A 21,886-nucleotide genomic window follows, 5' to 3' on the forward strand; every position below is an offset into this window, starting at 1 on the left:
CTTAGTGTGGAGTGGGGTAGCAGCAACAGAAGCCATGTGAGCTGGAAGTTGAGGTCTGTTTGAATCCAGGGCTGAAGCTATGGGAGAAGCAAGACCCTGTTGGAGTGTCAGTGCTGTGAGGCCCTCCATTATAGGGTCAGGTTGTAAATGTGTATATATCTTTATACATCATAAAGATACTACAGTCCCCACTGTGCCTTTCCCCCCAAAGAGAGCACGGATCCTGAGTGAGCAGGCCCTAAACCCCTGGTATCTTGCAACACTTGGATATTGGGGTGGCATGCAACAATATGTTCTTATGTTAAGTGGCATTGCTTTGATCGGATATGGAGCTCACACACCTATTGAGATACCCATATAACATGTCATTTGGTATTCACCAAGTTTTTTAGCAACAGAGCTGGTAAAATATTGGTGAACTATGTAGTTAGAAACAGGATGAATAATTCACATCTCTCTCTTTGCAGAGCTTGGGGAAGGGGAATCAGCCATTCCCACTTGCTGTACAGTATATATTTAGATGACAAATCCAGGCTGAGTGGTGTTACTGGAATCCTCTCGGATAACATTGCTACCCCTGCCATGATACTCTCCCAGAAGCAAGCAGTATTTGGGGACTAATTTAAGGAGCTTGGGTAGATTTGTTGTCTAAGTGTCCATGATTGACCGGCGTATTTGTCCTTCAGCCTAAGTTAGTCACATCGGCCGCATTTCTGTGGGGCATTACAGTGCCCCTTTGGACACCAAGGCTTGCATAGTTGACCTTCTGCTGCGACTGTTGCAAAAAAGTTATCTGTGTTGCTTTGAGAAGTACTTTTTGCAGTGTCAATTGTGCACTAGATTCTCTCAGCTAAAGTGTGTTCAGCTACAGTGGTGCCTCGCTTAACGAATGCCCTGCTTAATGAAATTTCTGCTTAACGAAAGGTTTTTTCTAGTGGAGGTTGCCTCGCTAGACGAATTCGTTTTACGAAAAATTCGTCTAGCGAATCGCGGTTTCCCATAGGAATGCATTGAAATTCAATTAATGCATTCCTATGGGCAAAAAAAAAATTCAAAAAAATTCAATGCATTCCTATGGGATTCGCTAGACGAATTTTTCGTTATAAAAAAAGACCCGTGGAACGAATTAAATTCGTCTAGCGAGGCACCACTGTACCTGTATCAATGTGTTGACAGGGTAAGCTCCCGTTGCTCGGTCCCTGCTCCTGCCAACTTAGCAGTTCAAAAGCATGTCAAAGTGCAAGTAGATAAATAGGTACCGCTCCGGCGGGAAGGTAAATGGCGTTTCCGTGCGCTGCTCTGGTTTTGCCAGAAGCGGCTTTGTCATGCTGGCCACATGACCCGGAATCTGTATGCTGGCTCCCTCGGCCCATAAAGCGAGATGAGCGTTGCAACCCCAGAGTCGTTCGTGACTGGACCTTTACCTTAATACACACAGACATTGCAGGTTTTTTCTTCCAATTCTGTATCTATAAAGTTTTTGAACTGCAGTGGAATTATACTTGAATCACCCAGAACATTTAATTTAAAAACAAACAAACAAACCACCTTTTGGTCACTACTAAACCGGTCTTTTAGGATTTTCTCATTCCAGCACACCATGCTCGGCTGTACTTGTTTATTAATTAATAAAAATTATATACTGCTTAATTGAGATTGCTAAGCAGTTTACATAAAATATAACAATATCTTTAATAAAAATTCTGTATCACCACATTATAATCAAAACCTCAAAGTGTGTTTATTCACATTTTTCATGTCTCATCTATGCAATCAGCCCAATTTCTATAGGGCTTTCTATAGCTCTTTCTATAGGAAGATCAGTGTGACTTAAGAATTAAGTCTCAGTCCATTTGGACAATTGTAATCTGAATTATTTTCTTATTCTGAATACTATTAGTATTCCCCATGTGGTTTCTTTACACACCCACACACCCACACCCACACAGTGTCCCAAGCTGGGACAAATCTTGTATCTCCTTGCGTCATTTGATACGTTGAGATTTTGTTGTATTTTTACATATGTTTTCCTCATTTAAGCCATTATCCCTTTGCCTGAGAGATAGCAAAATAAGAATGCGCTGGGCAATGGCATTCTTAAAACAAAACATTTACATTTTGTGCTCTCCTATGCATCTCCTTAAAGATCTCCAACAAAGGGGAGAATTGATTTGCAGCATCCTAGGGGGATCAGTTATGGGACACAGGTGGCGCTGTGGTCTAAACCACTGAGCCTCTTGGGCTTGCCAATCGGAAGGTCGGTGAGCTCCCGTTGTTTGGTCCCAGCTCCTGCCAACCCAGCAGTTCAAAAGCACAACGTGCAAGTAGATAAATAGGTACCGCTCCAGCGGGAACGTAAACGGCGTTTCCGTGCACTGCTCTCGTTCGCCAGAAGCGGCTTAGTCATGCTGGCCACATGATCCGGAAGTTGTATGCCGGCTCCCTTGGCCAGTAAAGCGAGATGAGCGCCGCAACCCCAGAGTCGTTCGCAACTGGACTTAACTTTCAGGAGTCCTTTACCTCCCCCCCCCCGGGGGGGATGAAGTAATACAGGCACGAGCAAACAAATCCTCTTTAACAGCCCTCATATGGGAGTGCACAGTTTTCTTAAGTCAAGTTGTGCAAGGGCCAAACACTTCCTATTTGTATTCATCTGAGTGCAGTCGCTATAAACAAAACTCCCAGCTCTTACCAAAATGAACCCGGTACTTTGCACAGAACTAGCATTGTGATGTATTATTTAGAGTTCATTAATATAAAGTACACTGGAGCTGACACTGGCGACTTCTGTAAGAGGTAATGAGCTTGTAATAAGAATAATGACTAGTCCCATTAGCCTCTTCTTTCTCCCTACTATTTCTATTGTCAACATGGAATCGCATGCTGAGCATGAACTTAACTCTGGCCATGTATGGGAAGATGCAGCCATTCCTGCGCATCGCTAGTCACGCCTAAGTCCAACTTGTAGATGTTGAACTGCAGTGAGGATTGCAGTCCACAGTAACCAGTGAGAGCAAGATTTGCAGAAGCTCCCCCTTCTTACCTTCCAGCAGAACACCATTTAGTTTCTTCCTTTGTTCATATATAGAGCAATGGCTTTTCTAGCATTAGAGCAACAGTCTGTAATCTGTTTGTAATCTGCAAAAATATCCTAGGCTGGTTGTCCATTGCTACCACTAAAAGGGAATTTACACGTGTGAGTAGATTTCTCCAGAGTGCTTCTGTGCATTTGAATCCGCATCTCATTGAAAGCAATGCCATGCACCAAGACAAACTCCACAGCTATATGCATGATCCCATGTGCATCGGAATGTGCACCTGATTTTTGCTTGTGGTTCTTAATACAGAAGCTTGCTTATGTAGGAGGAGCGCCTCTCTTCTGTTGGATTAGGACATCTCTGTGAGCTTTTTTCTCCTCCCACTTATAGTCTTCCTCTTTTGTTTCTCCTTTCTGAAACAAACTTAAAATGCTTGTGTGCCAGTGGTTCAACACACTCCAGGGCCATGTCCACACCATACCATACAATTTAAGAACACTTTAAACAGTCATAGCTTCTTCCCCCAAGGAATTCTGGGAGCTGTAGTCTGTTGAGCTATCAGGAGAGTCTGGTGCCTCTTGGAGAGCTATTAATTCTTGGAGTTCCCTGAGCTCTCAGTACCCTTAACAAACTACACTTCCTAGAATTCTTTGGGAGGAACCATGACTTTTTAAAGGGTATCATAGACCTTTAAAGGTGTATAGTGTGAATGTGGCCTAGGTGACACTTCCTGCCTGTAGGTCACAACATACCAGCTGAAGATAAATGCATTAGTGCACCTGAGTACTTATTCAACACAATGTAATTTAGATCCACTATGTAGACTCAAGGTATGTTTTTACAATATGCTTCTACCCGATCATGCACATTCAGTAAGTGACATGCAAATCTAGGCATGTTCTTTCTGTAGTTATTTAACATGTGGACACTGGCTGAAACTATATAAAAAAAGCAACCCACACAACTCTGAACTTGGGAATACAGTTAGATTAATTCAGATTTATAGCCACAGGAGTGAGGTTTTATTTTGAATAAGAATTCTGACTATGAAAGGAGGCTGTCTGGATTTATAGCACAGCAGGTCAATATTTTTTCATTTGTCTAAAGTGCATTGATAACAATGAAAACAAATGTTTATGAAATTATTTCGCTGTTAGCTGCAGGAGTTCAGACGACTGCATTTGTATTGCTGTAATATTTAATATTAATCAATAGAGCAAAAGTGATGTGGTTTGAATAAGCCAGGGAGTATAATGAAAGCTTTTACTTATTCAATGACATAAAGAGCCTAAAAGTAATTCAGTGCAATGTAATTTTCATTGCATTGGACTGTGACGTAGTCTAAAAATAATGCATTCTAAGCAATTCATTTTCTATTTCCCAGACAGGTTTTAGCCATTAACAGCAATGAATCAGATGTCCCCTTGTTTTAGGCAGTGGAGAGTGATCAAACCCTTTGATACACAAGCATCAAACGTGTATGTAGTACTTTATTCTGCTTGTGGGATTTCTTTATGCTTCCACACGCTATAAATGTTCCTACGTTTATAGCGTGTGGAAGCATAAAGAAGTCCCACGAGCAGAATAAAGTACTACATACACATTTTGATGCTCACACATCAAAGAGTTAGATCACTGTCTGCTGTTGAAGGCGGGGCATGTGATTCATTGTTGCTGGTGGTTAAAACCTGTATGGAGAACAGAAAATGAATTGCTTACAACGCATTGTTTCTGGGAATACGTCACAGTCAAGTGCAATGAAAATCACATTCCTCTGAATTACTCTTAGCTCCCTTATGTCATTAAATAAGTAAGAGCTTTGGTCACATGGCCATCCTGGCTGTATGACAACAATGGCATATTATGGAATCCCTGAAATAGCTGCTGGAGATTAGCTTATTATACTTCCCCAGTGTAATTATAGAGTGCCAGACTAGACCACAGTTCGAATCCTCACTCGGCCACCAAGCTCAGAAGGTTGCCTTGGGCCACGCGAAAGTCTCTCAGCCTAACCTACCTGGCAGGGTGGTGGTGGTTGTGAGAAAAAAAATATGGGGAGGAGGAGAGCCATGTAAAGGTGGAATAGATAAATAATAAATAAAACTGAATGCAGAGCAAGTCTTTGGAAGTAAATGGATCCTAATCACAACTTTACATGTTGTTATTAGTTATTCACAAACCATTCTTTGTCCTCCCCCCCAAAAAAGTAGGGTGACAGACAAAATGTGAAACCACACAACAGTGATAATAATAATAATAATAATAATAATAATAATAATAATAATAATAGGTAAAGGGGCCCCTGACCATCAGGTCCAGTCGTGTCCGACTCTGGGGTTGCGGCGCTCATCTCGCTCTATAGGCCGAGGGAGCCGGCGTTTGTCCGCAGACAGCTTCCGGGTCATGTGGCCAGCATGACAAAGCTGCTTCTGGCGAACCAGAGCAGCACACGGAAACGCCGTTTACCTTCCCGCCGGAGCGGTCCCTATTTATCTACTTGCACTTTTGATGTGCTTTCGAACTGCTAGGTGGGCAGGAGCTGGGACCGAACAACAGGAGCTCACCCCGTTGCAGGGATTCGAACCGCCGACCTTCTGATCAGCAAGCCCTAGGCTCAGTGGTTTAACCACAGCACCACCTGGGTCCCTAATAATAATAATAAAACCTTACAAAAAAACCCACACAGTAAAGACATAAATATGCAGAAGAGCTCAGTAGCTTCCTTAATAGCTCAGTTGGTAGAGCATGAGACTCTTGATCCCAGGGTCATGGGTTCGAGCCCAACGTTGGGCAAAAGATTTCTGCATTGCAGGGGGTTAAACTAGATGACTCTCGTGGTCCCTTCCAACTCTACAGTTCAATGATGATATGATTCATGATCCAACTTCCTTTGCCCATCAGTCTCGTTTCCCCCCCCCTGCCTTCATGGTTTATTTCCAAACTCCTTGCTAGAGTTTACCAGTATGCATGGAAGTTGTCTACAAGCCCAAAGTATCAACCCACAAAGGGGCAGTGGGGTGTGGTTCTGCATGATTGACTTCACTGGCTCTGACCAACCAGAATTCACTTGAGGCGGGTGCTTCTGCCACACCTCTGCACTGATTGGGTTATTCAAGCTGCAATACTATACCATATATTTAATGTACTTTACTTCCCCCTCCAAATCCTGTGAACTGTAGTTTGTTAAGGATGCTGAGAATTGTAGCTCTGTGTGAGATAAACTACAATTCCCAGGATTCTTGGGGGGTGGGAAGTCATGTGATTTAAATGCATGGTGTGGGGGCAGCTTCTCTGGGGGTTTCCTGTCCCCAGAGAAAGCACTACAGTTATACCTCGGTTTAAGTACACTTCGGTTTGAGTACTTACAGTTTAAGTCAGGCATCCCCAAACTTCGGCCCTCCAGATGTTTTGGACTACAATTCCCATCATCTCTGACCACTGGTCCTGCTAGCTAGGGATCATGGGAGTTGTAGGCCAAAACATCTGGAGGGCCACAGTTTGGGGATGCCTGGTTTAAGTACTCCGCGGACCCATCTGGAACGGATTAATCCACTTTCCATTACTTTCAATGGGAAAGTTCGCTTCAGGTTAAGTACGCTTCAGGTTAAGTACAGACTTCCGGAATCATGACTCAGACAGAAACAGTGTGTGGACTTCTTTGAAGGCAGGGAGCTAATTTTGACTTTTACACACATTGAAAACCAATTTTTTGGCATGTAGAATAACGTACCTTTGAAATAGAGTGTTCCTTTAATTCAGAAAAAGTGCAACTTGGTCTACATGCCTATGCATGCTTACTTGGGAATAAGTTCCATGGGATTTACTTCTGAGTAATCTTTCAGAAAAATGTGGCGCCTATGGAGCTATTCAATCAAGGTAACATTGCAAAGAATCAGTTATAGCAAAGCACCAACAGGTGTCTGTGAGTGTGTGTGTGTTTGTGCCATGCTGGCTTTCAAGACCAAAGCCCTCCCCCAGCAGCATGCATGTACAGTTTTGAATATAGATAAATATCAAACTCATTAAGAGTATACAATCAAGAACCCTTATGCAATCAACAAACATGTTGGAAGGTGTTTGCAAGAAGCAGAGGCTCGTTCTCCAGCTACCTTTGTTCACATGTGCTGGGCTCTGTTGCTGTTCAGGCTCTGGTCCTGCAGAGATCGCCACTCTACCTTCTGAAAATACAGATGGATGGACGCTCCCATTGGGAGTATCCTCACTGGTGGAAGCAGCTCAAAGCCCCAATATGGGGTGTTGCAGAGGTGGAGCAGCACGCAGGCATCCTAAATGGGCCCAGTGAGCTGCAAGTCGTGGTGTTTGTGGGATACAGGCCCGTTTGCATTTCCAGCTCTGGAGCTGAAGTAGCAGAGCAGCCTGATTTTCATGGCTTGGCGTGAGTGATGAGGCTGTGGAAGCAGAGGTGGAGCCCAGTTGGGGTTTGCTTTGTGCCCGAAGGCAGCAGTCTAAAACCACTCCATAGCCCAGCACAGCAAGTCCAATAAAACAATTTGAAACCATTTAAAACTGAGAGGACAACAGTATAAACAATAAAGGAGCTGGCACAGTGCCCTTTTATGAAAAGCAGAGCAAGGCAAAATGGTTTTCAAGGCTCATCTAAACGTTGGTAAGGAAGGGGCTGAATGTGCATTTCCTCAGAGGGGGGTTTCACAAGCTAACATATCCTCTGCCATGTTGAAGGCAGAAACCAAGACTCAATTCTCTGTGATGCCATCTTCCAGTTTTTTCCTCTTGAGAGCACTGTGTGGTGCATAGCTGCCAAGTCTCCCATTTTTCGCAGGAAACCCCCATATTTTGTTACCGTTTCCCACTGTTATCCTGAATTGATTATATCCTGTAAATATCCTGTAAAGCTCCTGCCGGCCGCCATGTCTGGGCTCCCGGCTGTCTGCGCATGTCTGGACATGCGCAGAAGCGATTTCTGGTGCCCAGACATGCAGACACAGGCAGCCCGGCACCGGAGGTCGCTTCTACGCATGTCTGGACGTTTGTAGAAGTGACTTCCGGTGCCACTTTGCCCATGTCTGGGCACTGGAAATCAGGCAGCGCTGGCACCGGAAGTCACTCCGACACATGTCTGGACATGCGTAGAAGCGACTTCCGGTGCCACGCTGCTGCTGATCCCAGATTTTTCAATCTGGGAGTTGGAGGATATGGTGTGGTGTAGTGGTTAAGAGCAGTGGACTCATAATCTGGTGAACTGGGTTCAATTCCCTGCTCCTCCACATGCAGCTGCTGGGTGACCTTGGGCTAGTCACACTTCTCCGAAGTCTCTCAGCCTCCCTCACCTCACAGAGTGTTTGTTGTGGGGGAGGAAGGGAAAGGAGATTGTTAGCCGCTTTGAGACTCCTTAGGGTAGTGATATCAAATCCAAACTCTTCTTCTTCTTCTTCTTCTTCTTCTTCTTCTTCTTCTTCTTCTTCTTCTTCTTCTTCTTCTTCTTCTTCTTCTTCTTCTTCTTCTTCTTCTTCTTCTTCTTCTTCTGTCATTTTGGACGCTTGTTCTTGCACAATTTGGCTCCACAATTCACCCCAAAGTGTTTTTGGCCCCCAAATGCATGTTTTGGGGTGATGCACAAGATCATGCCCCCCCAAAAGCAGCGTGAAATCGTGCGAGATTACAATGCCCAAAATCGTGCGAGATCACAATGTTCAAAATGGCTGCCATGGTCTCGTAAGAAAAAACAACGAGATGTCTCAGTTTTTCTGGGACTGTTGACGGGTATGCAAGTATGGGGCCATCACTGAGATGGTTTTGTGTAAAATGCCTACCAGTCTCATTGATCATGATGAAGGGCCTACAAACAAGGGCCTCTGAGGCTGATATTAAAGCATAATATTCATAGGGGTGTAGGAGGTCCTTCAAATATATTGCTGGTTTTTACACTCCTCATGCCAATACAGGGCCCTACACCTGGTCCCTAACATCCATACAGAAAATGGGGGTGCTTGAAGGAATAGGGGAGATCACAAAGTCACAGTGTTCTAGAAAAATAACCTGCTTCCTCCAAGTTCCTCTGTCTAGTCACTTCTAAGTTCATTCACTGAAAAAATAGTATGAGAGCTTTCATTTGCCCAGTATGTCCAACCCATCATATTTTGCTGCTTGGGGCATACTTGCATACCCGTCAACAGTCCCAGAAAAACCAGTACATCCCATTGTTTTTCTTGCGAGTGCATGGCAGCCATTTTGGGCATTGTGATCTTGTGTGATTTCATGCTGCTTTTTTGGGGGGGCATGATCTTGTGCCTCACCCCAAAACATGCATCATCATCATCATCATCATCTATACTCTTGCATCTTTAATTTCAGATTTTGACATTTAAATATGAGGTGCATTAAATGATGTGTATAGATAGATCTACTTTTGCCATTCTTCAAGAGCTGCGTTAAAATTCTGAAACAGGCATATGCCCTGTTGATAATGGGAACCAATGACTCAACATATGCAATAATCTAATACCCGGGAATTACTGTTAACTGTAGATACTGTTTTTCTTGGAATGTTTTCTACCTGGAGACACTATCCAATAAATGTAAAGCTGTTTTGAGGTTAAGGGTGACTCATAATCAGCGGGGCCAAATTCTGCTTTCTGAGTTACACAACTATAAATCTAGATGGATATATATTTAAGCCACTGAAGCTACTTTAGACTTACTTATATGGAACTAAGAGCAGAGAGTGTCCTAGTCGCTTGTCTCGAGGAACCTGAATAGAACAGAATCTGTACAGATTTATACCTTGAGATGTGCCAAGAAGGCCAATTTGATGGTATCTGGTGTCCTGTAAATCTTGGACTCACAGAGGCTTAACCTAAGTCGAATAATAGGAGGGAGAATGGTGCTATCATTAAAAATAAAATAAAAAAATAAAAAGGCCTTGTGCTTCACACAAGCCTGATATTTCTAATAGGTACACTCTCTCGTTCACACTGCTTCTATATGTTTCATTTTCAAGTCTTTATTTTGGTATCACAGTGAGATATTTTTACCGTGAACACAGGAGATTTCAGCCTGAGTCATTTTCACAGGCTTTGAAATGCTCATCCGTTTATAATTCTCCTGTTAGGTCTATGCCCTATTAAGTTTAAGTTGGTGGGATATTAGAAACCCAAACAGGATTCACTGAGAGGTGGTAGCGTGGGAAAAAGTCATGTGGGTGCTTAAACTGTGGGGCCGGGGCATGGAATCACATTGTTTTGGTAATGAGTCAAATCACATTTTGGTTGCCGTTGGAAAGGGTGTTTGGCTCACACTTTAGGTTTACACCCTGGGTTTGGTTATCAACTGGGCTTTGGCTCTGAAATTTGGGGGTCATTCTTAGATTCCTAAGAAGTACAAAAAGGGCTGCTTACCCAATCTTGAGCTGGGCGGTGGTTGTGGCCTAATTGCAGGAAGCCCCAATCCCTGGACAGTTAGCCAGCAGTTGGGGGATTCCCCTGGCTGGTCACTCTGCATCTTGCGGATAACCCATTAATCTTAGGCTTGACCCTGTCACGCCTCAGCCCTCCACCAGGAGGCTGAGAAGCATATACACCCAATGCCGAAATCCAAATCTTACCTACACCTGGAATCAATAAAGTTCTGGCTGGAGTGTTGTATTGTCCAGTTTTGTTCACCTTCCTTAGTTGAGACCTTGCGCCCTGGGGAGGGGTTGCTGCAAGTGGGTCTGCAGTTGCTTCCATGCAGTGCCTTATCACACCACTGCTGTAATGCTAGAACAGTGATGGGCAACCTTTTGAGCTCGGTGTGTCAAAATTCGCCAAAAAACCGAGCATAACTTGGGTGGTGTGTCACTTCGAGAAAAAAAAAGATATTTAAGTTTAGTTTAAATAACAAAAATGTATAATTGTAATATATAACTGAATTTAATAAACCAAAAACTAATTATTTAACCAAACCAAACCAAAAACCCCTTATTTATCACAAAGTACCCAGAGTTGTTGAGCTTTTCGGGGGGAGCTGCTAACCAAAGTTTTGGAGGTTTTTTTGGGGGGGGTGCAAAAGTTTCTTTGCTCTTTTGGGGGGGTGCCCCAAAGCTGCTGCGCTTTTGGGGGGGGGGAGAGAACAGAAATAAATGACAAATAATACCTTTGCTGGAACTAACACACAGCACCGACACAGTCTGCCGAAGCGCCAAAAACCCCAGCACAGAACGGATTAAAAAATGTACACTGTTACACCCAATCATAGTCTGCCAAAGCACCAGAAAAAACAGCACAGAAAGGGTTAAAAAACCAATCTCTGGCTACCAGCAACCCGATGGGAGCGTGCCAGCAGTGAGGGCTCTGCGTGTCACGTCTGACACGTCTGTCATAGGTTCGCCATCACTGTGCTAGAACATGAGAAGTGATGGAGCAGACCCTCCAAATGTCTCTCTTTTCCAGGGACAGTCCCAGATTTACAGAAGCCTTTCCGGTTTCTGATTTGATTCCAGAATATCCTGCCTTTCCTTAGGATGTCCCTCTTTCCATCAGAGAAATATTGGCGGGCATGGACGAAACAAAATAAAAAAATTCCTTCCAGCAGCACCTTAAAGACCAACTAAGTTTTTTATTTTGGTTTGAGCTTTCGTGTGCATGCACACTTCTTCAGATACCTGAGCCATCTGAAGACAGCTCAGTGTAGGGAAGCTTTTTATGTTTAATGTTTTATAATGTTTTTATATATATTGGAAGCTGCCCATATATTGCTGGGGCAGCCCAGTCAAATGAGCCGGGTACAAATAGTAAAGAAGCTGCTGCTGCTATGGAATAGGATCTCCCTATTTTCATCAGAGAAATATTGGAGGGTATGGGATAGCAGGATTTCTTCATATTTCTGTGCTGGTCGCCCACAGGAAACAGTACTTCAATCCTATTAAGGCAATGAAAGAACACAACCTTAAGTTCTCCGTCTTTAAAGTGAGGAGAGTGACATCTCTCAAAGAACTATAGATCGCCTATAGAGGTAACATAATGAGTTGCGTGTGGAGACCCTTTAACCAGGCCTAGAAATAAATTCAGACAGGACTTGTGTTTTTGGTTTGGTTTTTGGCAGAATTTAGGCCACAACTTTTATCAAGTGAGTGGATGCATAGGCTCTGGTTTGACTAGCTACCTGCAGCCCTGCAGGCAGCGCTGACTCTAGGCACCAACCATAAGTCAGCCTTGGGTGAACACCTGGGACAGAAGCAGGCAGGGGTGCTGTACACGCCTCCACCCAGATGAGCCCTGAACTTAGGCTTCAGGGCACAACCCTGCACAGGGAAGACCAACCAGGAGTCCTTGGATTCCTTCTTAAAGGAATACCCACACATAGGGATGGCTAGGCATCCTGCCACCCCTATCAACAAGAACCAGAGCCTATCCACAACCTTACAAGTCATGATGGTTTGCTACGCGGCAGGCGAAACCCAAATGGCACCAGCTAATCAGCCAAGTGGGGAAAATTCCTGCCGTGCCCCTGTCCCAACGACAGGCGACACACGACGGCATAGCAAGGTCAAGCACAAGCCCTAAATATAGGGAGAGGTGGGTGGGTGTTCCGATGCAAAGAGCCCGAAAGAGGAAGCTCAGGGGACGTGCATCTGGATATATAGTGGTCCCTTGAGCTGCTTTGACTGGCGTCCTGCTAGCCCAATTGCTCCCTGGTTCGAGGGACCACCAATAGGGTGTTGTGGCTGCTCCAATGATCCCACCCACAACAACAAGGCCTGATTGCCAGGTCCCACCGCAACACGTGCCCTCTGTTTAGGGAGGACCTGATTAGCCATATACAAGATGGCTTCCATTTTCCTTCAACCATGTTGCATTTCCGTCCACATGGGAAGCCGCAATACCCTTCCCGAATCCTTGAGGCAGACATAAAGATGAGCCTACTGGATCAAGCCAGGGGCTCAGTCTGTCCAGCATCATGTTCTCACAGTGGCCAGCAAAGATGTCAGGTGGGACCTGTGATTTGCAGAAAATGGCATCTGGAGGCTTAATGCCTCTGACAGGGGAGATGGAACAAATAGCCGGTGGCTGTTGAAAGCCTTTATCCTCACCGAATTTCTCCAACCCACTTATACTACAAATACAATTTCATATGATATACAGTTAATTCTTTACAGCCACCCAAAAGTAGCTTTTAGTTTTCAGCTGTGAACATAAAAACCCAAACCTGATGGAAGATTTAGCTTTTATGGTGCTTGATCCTCTAATCTGCCATGCAGGACAAGATACGGACAGGATCAAATACTGTTTTTATGGCAGTTACAGGTAGGTAGCCGTGTTGGTCTGAGTCAAAGCAAAATAAAAAAATTCCTTCAGTAGCACCTTAAAGACCAACTAAGTTTTTATTTTGGTATGAGCTTTAGAAGAAGTGTGCATGCACACGAAAGCTCATACCAAAATAAAAACTTAGTTGGTCTTTAAGGTGCTACTGAAGGAATTTTTTTATTTTGTTTTTATGGCAGTGTTGAAAGTCTTGGAGTTACGCCATTTCTACAAATTTCCTAGCAGGAATGTTGAATGAGCGAAATAGCTTGGTCAGTGAAGCAACACTGGTGAAATTCATTTCTTCTTTTTTCCCCCCTTTTGTCAATTTTTATTTATTTATTTATTTATTACATTCATACCTCCCGCCTTCCCTTCAAGGAGCTCAAGGTGGAATACATAATTCTCCTCAACCCTACTTTATCCTCACAGCAACCCTGTGAGGTAGGTCAGGCTGAGATTGAGTGACTAGCCCAAGGCTTCCCAGTGACTTCTGCGGCTGGGTGGAGGTTTGAACTTTGTGGTCTTCTAGGTCCTCATCCTATACTCTTAACTATTATGCCACACTGGCTCTGTAATCCACGCTAATAATAAATATCACATCACTGATCATATATCACTTCTCATTAAAATAATACTAAGGGCGTGGGACACGGGTGGCGCTGTGGTCTAAACCACAGAGCCTAGGGCTTGCTGATCAGAAGGTCGGCGGTTCGAATCCCCGCGACGGGGTGAGCTCCCGTTGCTTGGTCCCAGCTCCTGCCCACCTAGCAGTTCGAAAGCACATTAAAGTGGAAGTAGATAAATAGGGACCACCCTGGCGGGAAGGTAAACGGCAGACAGAAGTACTGTTCGTGGGGGACAGGAAGCGGGCAGGTGTGGAGGATTCCCTGGTTCTGAATGGGGTAACTGTGCCCCTGAAGGACCAGGTGCGCAGCCTGGGAGTCATTTTGGATTCACAGCTGTCCATGGAGGCGCAGGTCAATTCTGTGTCCAGGGCAGCTTATCTATCAGCTCCATCTGGTACGCAGGCTGAGACCCTACCTGCCTGCAGACTGTCTAGCCAGAGTGGTGCATGCTCTAGTTATCTCCCGCTTGGACTACTGCAATGCGCTCTACATGGGGCTACCTTTAAAGGTGACTCGGAAACTACAACTAATCCAGAATGCGGCAGCTAGACTGGTGACTAGGAGCGGCCGCCGAGACCACATAACACCGGTCTTGAAAGATCTACATTGGATCCCAGTACGTTTCCGAGCAAAATTCAAAGTGTTGGTGTTGACCTTTAAAGCCCTAAATGGCCTTGGTCCAGTATACCTGAAGGAGTGTCTCCACCTCCATCATTCTGCCTGGACACTGAGGTCCAGCACCGAGGGCCTTCTGGCGGTTCCCTCATTGCGAGAAGCCAAGTTGCAGGGAACCAGGCAGAGGGCCTTCTCGGTAGTGGGGCCCACCCTTTGGAACGCCCTCCCATCAGATGTCAAAGAGAAAAACAGCCACCAGATTTTTAGAAGACATCTGAAGGCAGCCCTGTTTAGAGAGGCTTTTAATCTTTAATTGATTATTTTATTCTTCTGTTGTAAGCCGCCCAGAGTGGCTGGGGAAACCCAGCCAGATGGGCGGGCTATAAATAATAAATTATTATAATTATTATAATTATTATTACTGTCGCTTCAGACCCTGTTGGGTTGAGCTTCTGCTATTGCTTCAGCTCTGCTAATGTAATTGCTGCCTTGCTCTCTCAGGGTTAATCATGGAGTCATAGAATTGTAGTGTCAGACATCGTAGGACAGTGCTAAAAAGAGACTTATGAATGAGTTGTGCATCTTTCCACAATAATGGTTAGCATCTGAAGTGGCAGATTTCCCTTCATTCCCCTCTGAGACACAAGAGCTAAAAGTGCATCTGCGCTTGAAATTCTTCCCGCAGAGGAGATGTTTGTGTCACGCCTTCAGTTGTCTCCTGAAACTAATGTTTCCAAGTAATGGAATGTTTGTATATTGACAAAGAGCAGCGAGTGAATATCTCCGGAGGAAATGAAGGGTAAAACCTCAGCAATAAACTCTGCTCCAGACAATGATCATAGTGTAATAGCAAAATTAATATAGCTGAACTAAGCAGTTTTCTATATTCCCCCCCCCCGATATTTCAGGAGTGTCTCCATCTCAGGACGTCATCCAAGGATGTGAACTGCTGATCTGCTCCCAGCATCGGATGCATTTACCCTAATGACAGTCTGCCATCACTGAAAATACTCCATAAGCAAAAGTAACACATGGAAAAGTTAATCCCAATGGATTCTTTTTGTGAAAGGCTTCTTGAGGACTTCTGTTGAGAAGCAACCACCACCCTACTGTCCTCCTTTTCTACCTACTGCATGGTCCTATCTTCTGATTCATTGGGCACTGATGGTAGCCTTCAGAAGGGGCTGTTTCAAATCGTCCACCTTCACCTCTAGCCAGAGAAGAACCTGGGTCTTGGATTGCAACAACACCTTCCGGAAAAATGGTATACGAGGACAAGCATCTAGTCTCCGGCCACTGTTTCTTCCTACTCGCAGCCAAATTCTGTTGGATGCTGCCGATGATGCGAGGAACTCATGGCCAGGAATATGCCCACTCCATCCGACTCGATGGAGATGTCATTTTGGGGGGACTCTTCCCTGTCCACGCAAAGGGGGAAAGAGGAGTACCTTGTGGGGAGCTCAAGAAGGAAAAGGGAATCCACCGGCTCGAGGCAATGCTATATGCAATCGATCAGATCAACAAGGACCCTGACCTCCTTGCCAATGTCACTTTAGGTGTCCGGATACTCGACACCTGCTCCAGGGACACCTACGCTTTGGAGCAGTCTTTAACATTTGTGCAAGCCTTGATAGAGAAAGACGGGTCCGACGTGAAGTGTGCTAATGGGGACCCACCTATTTTCACGAAGCCAGACAAGATAACCGGGGTTATAGGTGCTGCTGCAAGTTCAGTGTCCATTATGGTGGCTAACATTTTAAGACTTTTTAAGGTAGGTGTGCTTTTAACTCTTCATCTAATGTGCGGAATGTAATGTAATGAACGCAATGAAATGTAATGAACGCAAGTAAGAAGCAATCCAGCTGTGGTTTGGGGTATCTCAGCAAGAACATTTCCCCAATATAATACAAACCATAGTTCAAATAGTAGGGGAAATTAATTTGTACCCCCCTATTCATATATGTGGTATGTGTTGGAAAATATTTCATATCTTGTGTGTGTAAAAAATGAAGATTGTTGTAGACTGTATATTATTATCAACAAGTGCCATATAGAAATGTACATAGTACTTCACAGGACATGCTAATGTCCCTGCCTTGAGAAACTTACAGTCAAATATCTTCTCCCTTTGGGGAGATGATGGAGAAGAGTGATGGGAGTTGAATGACAGTGCAGGCTTGTAGACTTGGGTTGGGGATGAATAGACTTCACTACGTTTATTACTATTACCAAAGTTAAAATAAGGTAAAAAGGTAAAGGTAAAGGTAAAAAGGTAAAGGCGACTATGGGGTTGCAGCGCTCATCTCTTTCAGGACAAGGGAGCCGGCGTTTGTCCACAGACAGCTTTCCGGGTCATGTGGCCAGCATGACTAAACCGCTTCTGGTGCAACGGGACACCATGACAGAAGCCAGAGCGCACGGAAACGGCTTTTACCTTCCGCTATTTATCTACTTGCACTGGTGTGCTTTCAAACTGCTAGGTTGGCAGGAGCTGGGACAGAGCAACGGGAGCTCACTCCATCGCAGGGATTCAAACTGCCGACCTTCCGATCGACAGGCCCAAGAGGCTCTGTAGTTTAAGATCACATTACAAGTCATATGTGGAGTTTTTGCTTAGACATGAGTGTGTGAATATGTTGTAATATTATTTCGAAACCTTTGAAGAAGACATCCATTCAAACAACTTTAAGAGTGGCCTAGATGAGATAATAACAAAATACAACAACATGGGGTAAGAAATAAAATCCTGTTAGAGACTGATAAATCTAAATAGCTTTGGCATTAAAAAAATTGGCTAAATAACTAAAACAAAGATGGTGCCAGGGAAAGCTTCCTGGGGAGGGAGTTCCAAACCAAAGATGGGATGTCACAACTGAAACAGCTCTCTCTCTGGTCACCACCCACCTTGTTCCTGATGGCATGCAGATTTGCAGACAGGCCTAAGAGGATTACCTGATTACTCAGACCGATTTGTGTGGGAGGAAAAGCAATCATTTAGACCCCTAGCTATTTTTGCTTTAAAGCAGGGGTGGGGAACCTTAGGTTTGGGGGGCCAAATGTGGCCATTTGCACTTCTCTGTCTGGCCTTTAGGACTCTCCACAGAGCACGGTGGTGCTGTGGGTTAAACCACAGAGCCTAGGGCTTGCCGATCAGAAGATCAGAAGGCGCTTCGAATCCCCGCGACGGGGTGAGCTCCCGTTGTTTGGTCCCAGCTCCTGCCCACCTAGCAGTTCAAAAGCATGTCAAAGTGCAAGTAGATAATTAGGTACCACTCTGGCGGGAAGGTAAACGGTGTTTCCGTGTGCTGTTCTGGCTCGCCAGAAGCGGCTTAGTCATACTGGCCACATGACCCAGAAGCTGTACACTGACTCCCTCGGCCAATGAAGCAAGATGAGTGCTGCAACCCCAGAGTCGGTCACGACTGGACCTAATGGTCAGGGGTCCCTTTACCTTTACCTTTACCAGAGCACACACCTTCCTCAGCCTGGCTAGAGTGTGTCTTGAACTCTTGTTTGTCTGGATGGGGGATAGAGAGGTTCACATGAATGTGTGAATATAGAAACCAGTCTATATACAAAGATAAAAGTTACATTCATCTCTCTAGCCATTTTTACCTCTGTCTCTGCACTCCACTGTTATGTGGCCCCTGGAAGGTGGTCCAGAAGAGAATTTGGCCCTCGGTCTGGAAAAAAAAGAGTTTCTTATTCCTCACTTAAAGGTTAAGGACAGTCCTCTGAATTGTGCTTGGATTGGAGGATCCAGAATGGGATCATTGCGCAGAACAGAAGCCATTGTGTGCTTAACAATTGCTAGCACAGACTTTTGTGTTGCAGAACTTTGGTTATGTACTTGTGAACTTAATGGATCATTTAATTGAGGTAGATGCAACTATCGATACTTAAGTGTATTCACTGTTGTGGCTCAGGCTATTTCTGTATTTAATTGTACATTCTTCTAGACTACCTCTGTCTGACAACACAATTACAGGACAATCAGATGCAAGTCTTACACACAAATCTGCTTGTAAGAGGACCAGGGAGGATCGTTTAAATGGGCAAATATGCCTCGAATGCTGGAAATATTGATCTGTATGTCTAACCAAATTAAATATAATGAAGTGTCATTACTTCTCTGAGAAACTTAGCCTCTTCCTTAATTTCCGCAAGGTTATAATTTTTCCCAGACGAGTCCCAGCAGATTGCTTCAGAACAACAATTGTGTTGACGTGTAATTGATTACCTTCATCATATACTTTATTATGTCCTAGAGCACAAACAGTGGAAAGGTAAACCTGCCACTTCTAGACTCATCAAGCACAGTGGACAGATGACAGAGTCCTAATCAATAAACTCAGTTGGAACTGATTAGGCAGCTAGCATTTAATTTTAAATCCTGCAGGATGGTAAATAGATAATGGTGCATTAGATGGTTTTAGTACATACCATGGATACTGTCTGTTATAGATACTTATCTGGAGTGACACTTATTATCCCGGTTCTCTTCTCATCTTCTGTTGGGAATGATCATGCTTATAACAAGTGCCACACACAAACACAGATGTGTGAACCGCTTCCATTTGCAAAGCACTGTATCTGAGCCGAGTGTTGTGAAAGTTCTATCCTTTTCATTCACACATGAAAATGTCGGACAACCAGAGTTAGCATTTGGCTAGCAGTGATCAGAGGTGCCAGCAGTTCAGCCACAAGATTCAAACAAGAGATGGGGGAGAGTGTTGGGTGCTTCCTTGAGTTGCCAAGGTTCCTTAAGCTCTCCTTTTGGAGGATGGTGCAGTTGTCTCATGGAGCCTCCACATTGGCGGTCAACATGGCTCTAAGCATTTAGGGATGGTCAAGCTATAGAGAGGGACCCAGGTGGCGCTGTGGTTAAACCACTGAGCCTAGGGCTTGCTGATCAGAAGGTCGGTGGTTCGAATCCCTGTGACGGGGTGAGCTCCCGTTGCTTGGTCCTAGCTCCTGCCAACCTAGCAGTTCGAAAGCACCTCAAAATGCAAGTAGATAAATAGGAACCGCTACAGCGGGAAGGTAAACGGCGTTTCCATGCGCTGCTCTGGTTTGCCAGAAGCGGCTTAGTCATGCTGGCCCCATGACCTGGAAGCTATACGCCGGCTTCCTCGGCCAATAATGCGAGATGAGCGCGCAACCCCAGAGTCGGTCACGACTGGACCTAATGGTCAGGGGTCCCTTTACCTTTAAGCTATAGAGGGCAAAGGAAGGACTGTCTAGGTTGCCCAAAGGAATATTTACTACATGGAGACTAGAGATGGACAAATCTGTCAGTTTCATTTTCTCATTTTTCCACACATTTTCTCCGCATTTCCACATCATTTTTGCAATTTTTGTAAGTCATAAAAATTCACCAAATTTCTTCTAAAATACACGTCTTGTACTTTGGCCCAGTGCATGTTTTTGCAAAGCAGGTTCCCTTAATTTACTGCATTGTTCTGCGCTGTCTTCACTAACACGTGCATCTTTATGCATACATTACCCAGTACTCTATGCATATTTTGTACACATCACTTGACTGGAGAACTTCATTGAAAAATTTGAAGGTCTGCTGCGTTTTTGGTTCGCCTCCTGTTTCAGGACGTGAAAATTCGGTAAATGTGCCTTTAAATGCAGACTATATCTAACACCCCTAACTGAGACACATGGTTTTGAAAGAGATGCTTCCCACCCCCCAGCCATTCCTCATGGCATTCCTTGGAGATGCAGTAACACATCTGGTGTGAATTCACTTGCCTGCAATTTTCCAGCTGTTGCCAGACATGATGAGTGAAAAGGATCAGATCAGCGAAAGCTTATAAGAAATATTGTTCATATTTGTCTCTTGCCATTGCCCACAGAGTTCTGGAAAGTGGTTTTAGAATCATAGAATTGGGAGGGACCTGAATAACGCCACCTGCTTAATGCAGGGAATCCAGAATGAGAGCACACCTAACTCGCCTCTGCTTATAGACCTCTAGCAAGAGAGAACCCATCACACCTTTAGGGCATTGGTTGTCATTGCTGAGCTGCTCTTAAAATCAAGCCATTTTTCCAAATGCTCTCTAGCTAAATCTTATAACTTAAACCCTCTTGGGCAATAGAGAATACAGCAATCCTATGAAGTAGATTGAGATGAAGGAAGTGCGACTTTCCTGGCTCGACCAGCAAACAGCATAGCTTAGTAAGGATGTGAGACACATTTCTCTCCCCTCCCAAATCCTTATGTTATAGAGTTTTTAGAATCATGGAAATCATTTTAATATTTAAATGGCTGGGAGTGTAGCATAGAATAAAAGCATCTAAGCACGCTCAAAACACTACTTTCTTTATAGCATTGGTTGTGAGCATTGGCTCGGAGGTTTGCAGGGAATTACTATTTCATACCTTAAAAATGCTGCTATAGAAATGAATGTTTGAAAATTATCTCCCTAGGTGGTAGTTTAACACACACACCCCTTAAATCTGAGTCACTAGTCTTGATTACATTCCTGTCTTTGCAGGTAACTATCATACTGCCTTCTGTACGCATCTCTTTTTTAATTGCCTGCTCCTTTTTCCTCAAGTCTTTTCTACCCTGGTTAAATAATACATAAATCAGAAGTAGCGATAGACATCTTGATCACTTAATGCAGGATCACCTAGATTACAGCTCTCCCTCATTTTTACTATTGGAGACTGATTTTAGAGACTAATCCCTGTAGAACATGCATTAGCAGCACATTGAGAACAGCAAGAAGGAGAGAAGCCTATGAATTGTCTCCGATAGAAGCAATTTGTCTTCTGAAAGCATGACAGCTACTTCCTGATTTCCATTATGCAATGAGATTGCAAATAACATTCCACTGCAGTCTTAATCAATACAGAGTCACATGGTGCCCCCCTCTGGGGAAAGCTCCTACTTACCCATTTAATTGATGTAACACAGTTGCTGGCAAAAGGAGGCGACATCTCTTTCAGGTTTTAATTATAGATCATGCAAAATAACTTTAATGAGAGTGGGGTGGGGGAGAACCCAGAACATGATATTTGAAGGGACTTGTATTTTAGGGCTTTTATAGGTGTTTGAGAGCTAATCCCTGAGAAGTACACAGTTTTTTTTTTGAATGGAGGAAATCAACGTTCTGTTCTTCACAATATTGTCATTGGCAAATCTTATCACATGAGTTCCAGCTGAAGCCCAGACTCTCTGAAATACCTGGGAATACCTGGGACAGTTTACTATCTCAGCCTCCTCTTCCTCAAGAACCACCTCATCCCTCACACTCTCCCAAAGCCATTTCCCAACATACTGTCACACTCTGCTGTGGCCAAGAATAATTCTGGCTATTGGCATACCAAT

At 44.2% G+C, this 21,886-nt stretch overlaps 1 protein-coding gene across 1 annotated transcript in view; it reads left to right on the forward strand.

Moving 5' to 3' along the window:
* Positions 1 to 15,456: 15,456 nt before the first annotated feature.
* The window catches only part of GRM8 (glutamate metabotropic receptor 8), a 496,390-nt gene continuing 489,960 nt past the window's right edge, over positions 15,457 to 21,886 (forward strand). Inside the window, exon 1 of the mRNA XM_035128427.2 lies at positions 15,457 to 16,312. Within this exon, the coding sequence (XP_034984318.2) occupies positions 15,803 to 16,312 (510 nt within the window). The 5' untranslated portion in view covers positions 15,457 to 15,802. The remainder of the gene's footprint in view (positions 16,313 to 21,886) is intronic.

This window comes from Zootoca vivipara, chromosome 10 (genome assembly GCF_963506605.1).
Source record: "Zootoca vivipara chromosome 10, rZooViv1.1, whole genome shotgun sequence".
Classification (NCBI taxonomy): domain Eukaryota; kingdom Metazoa; phylum Chordata; class Lepidosauria; order Squamata; family Lacertidae; genus Zootoca; species Zootoca vivipara.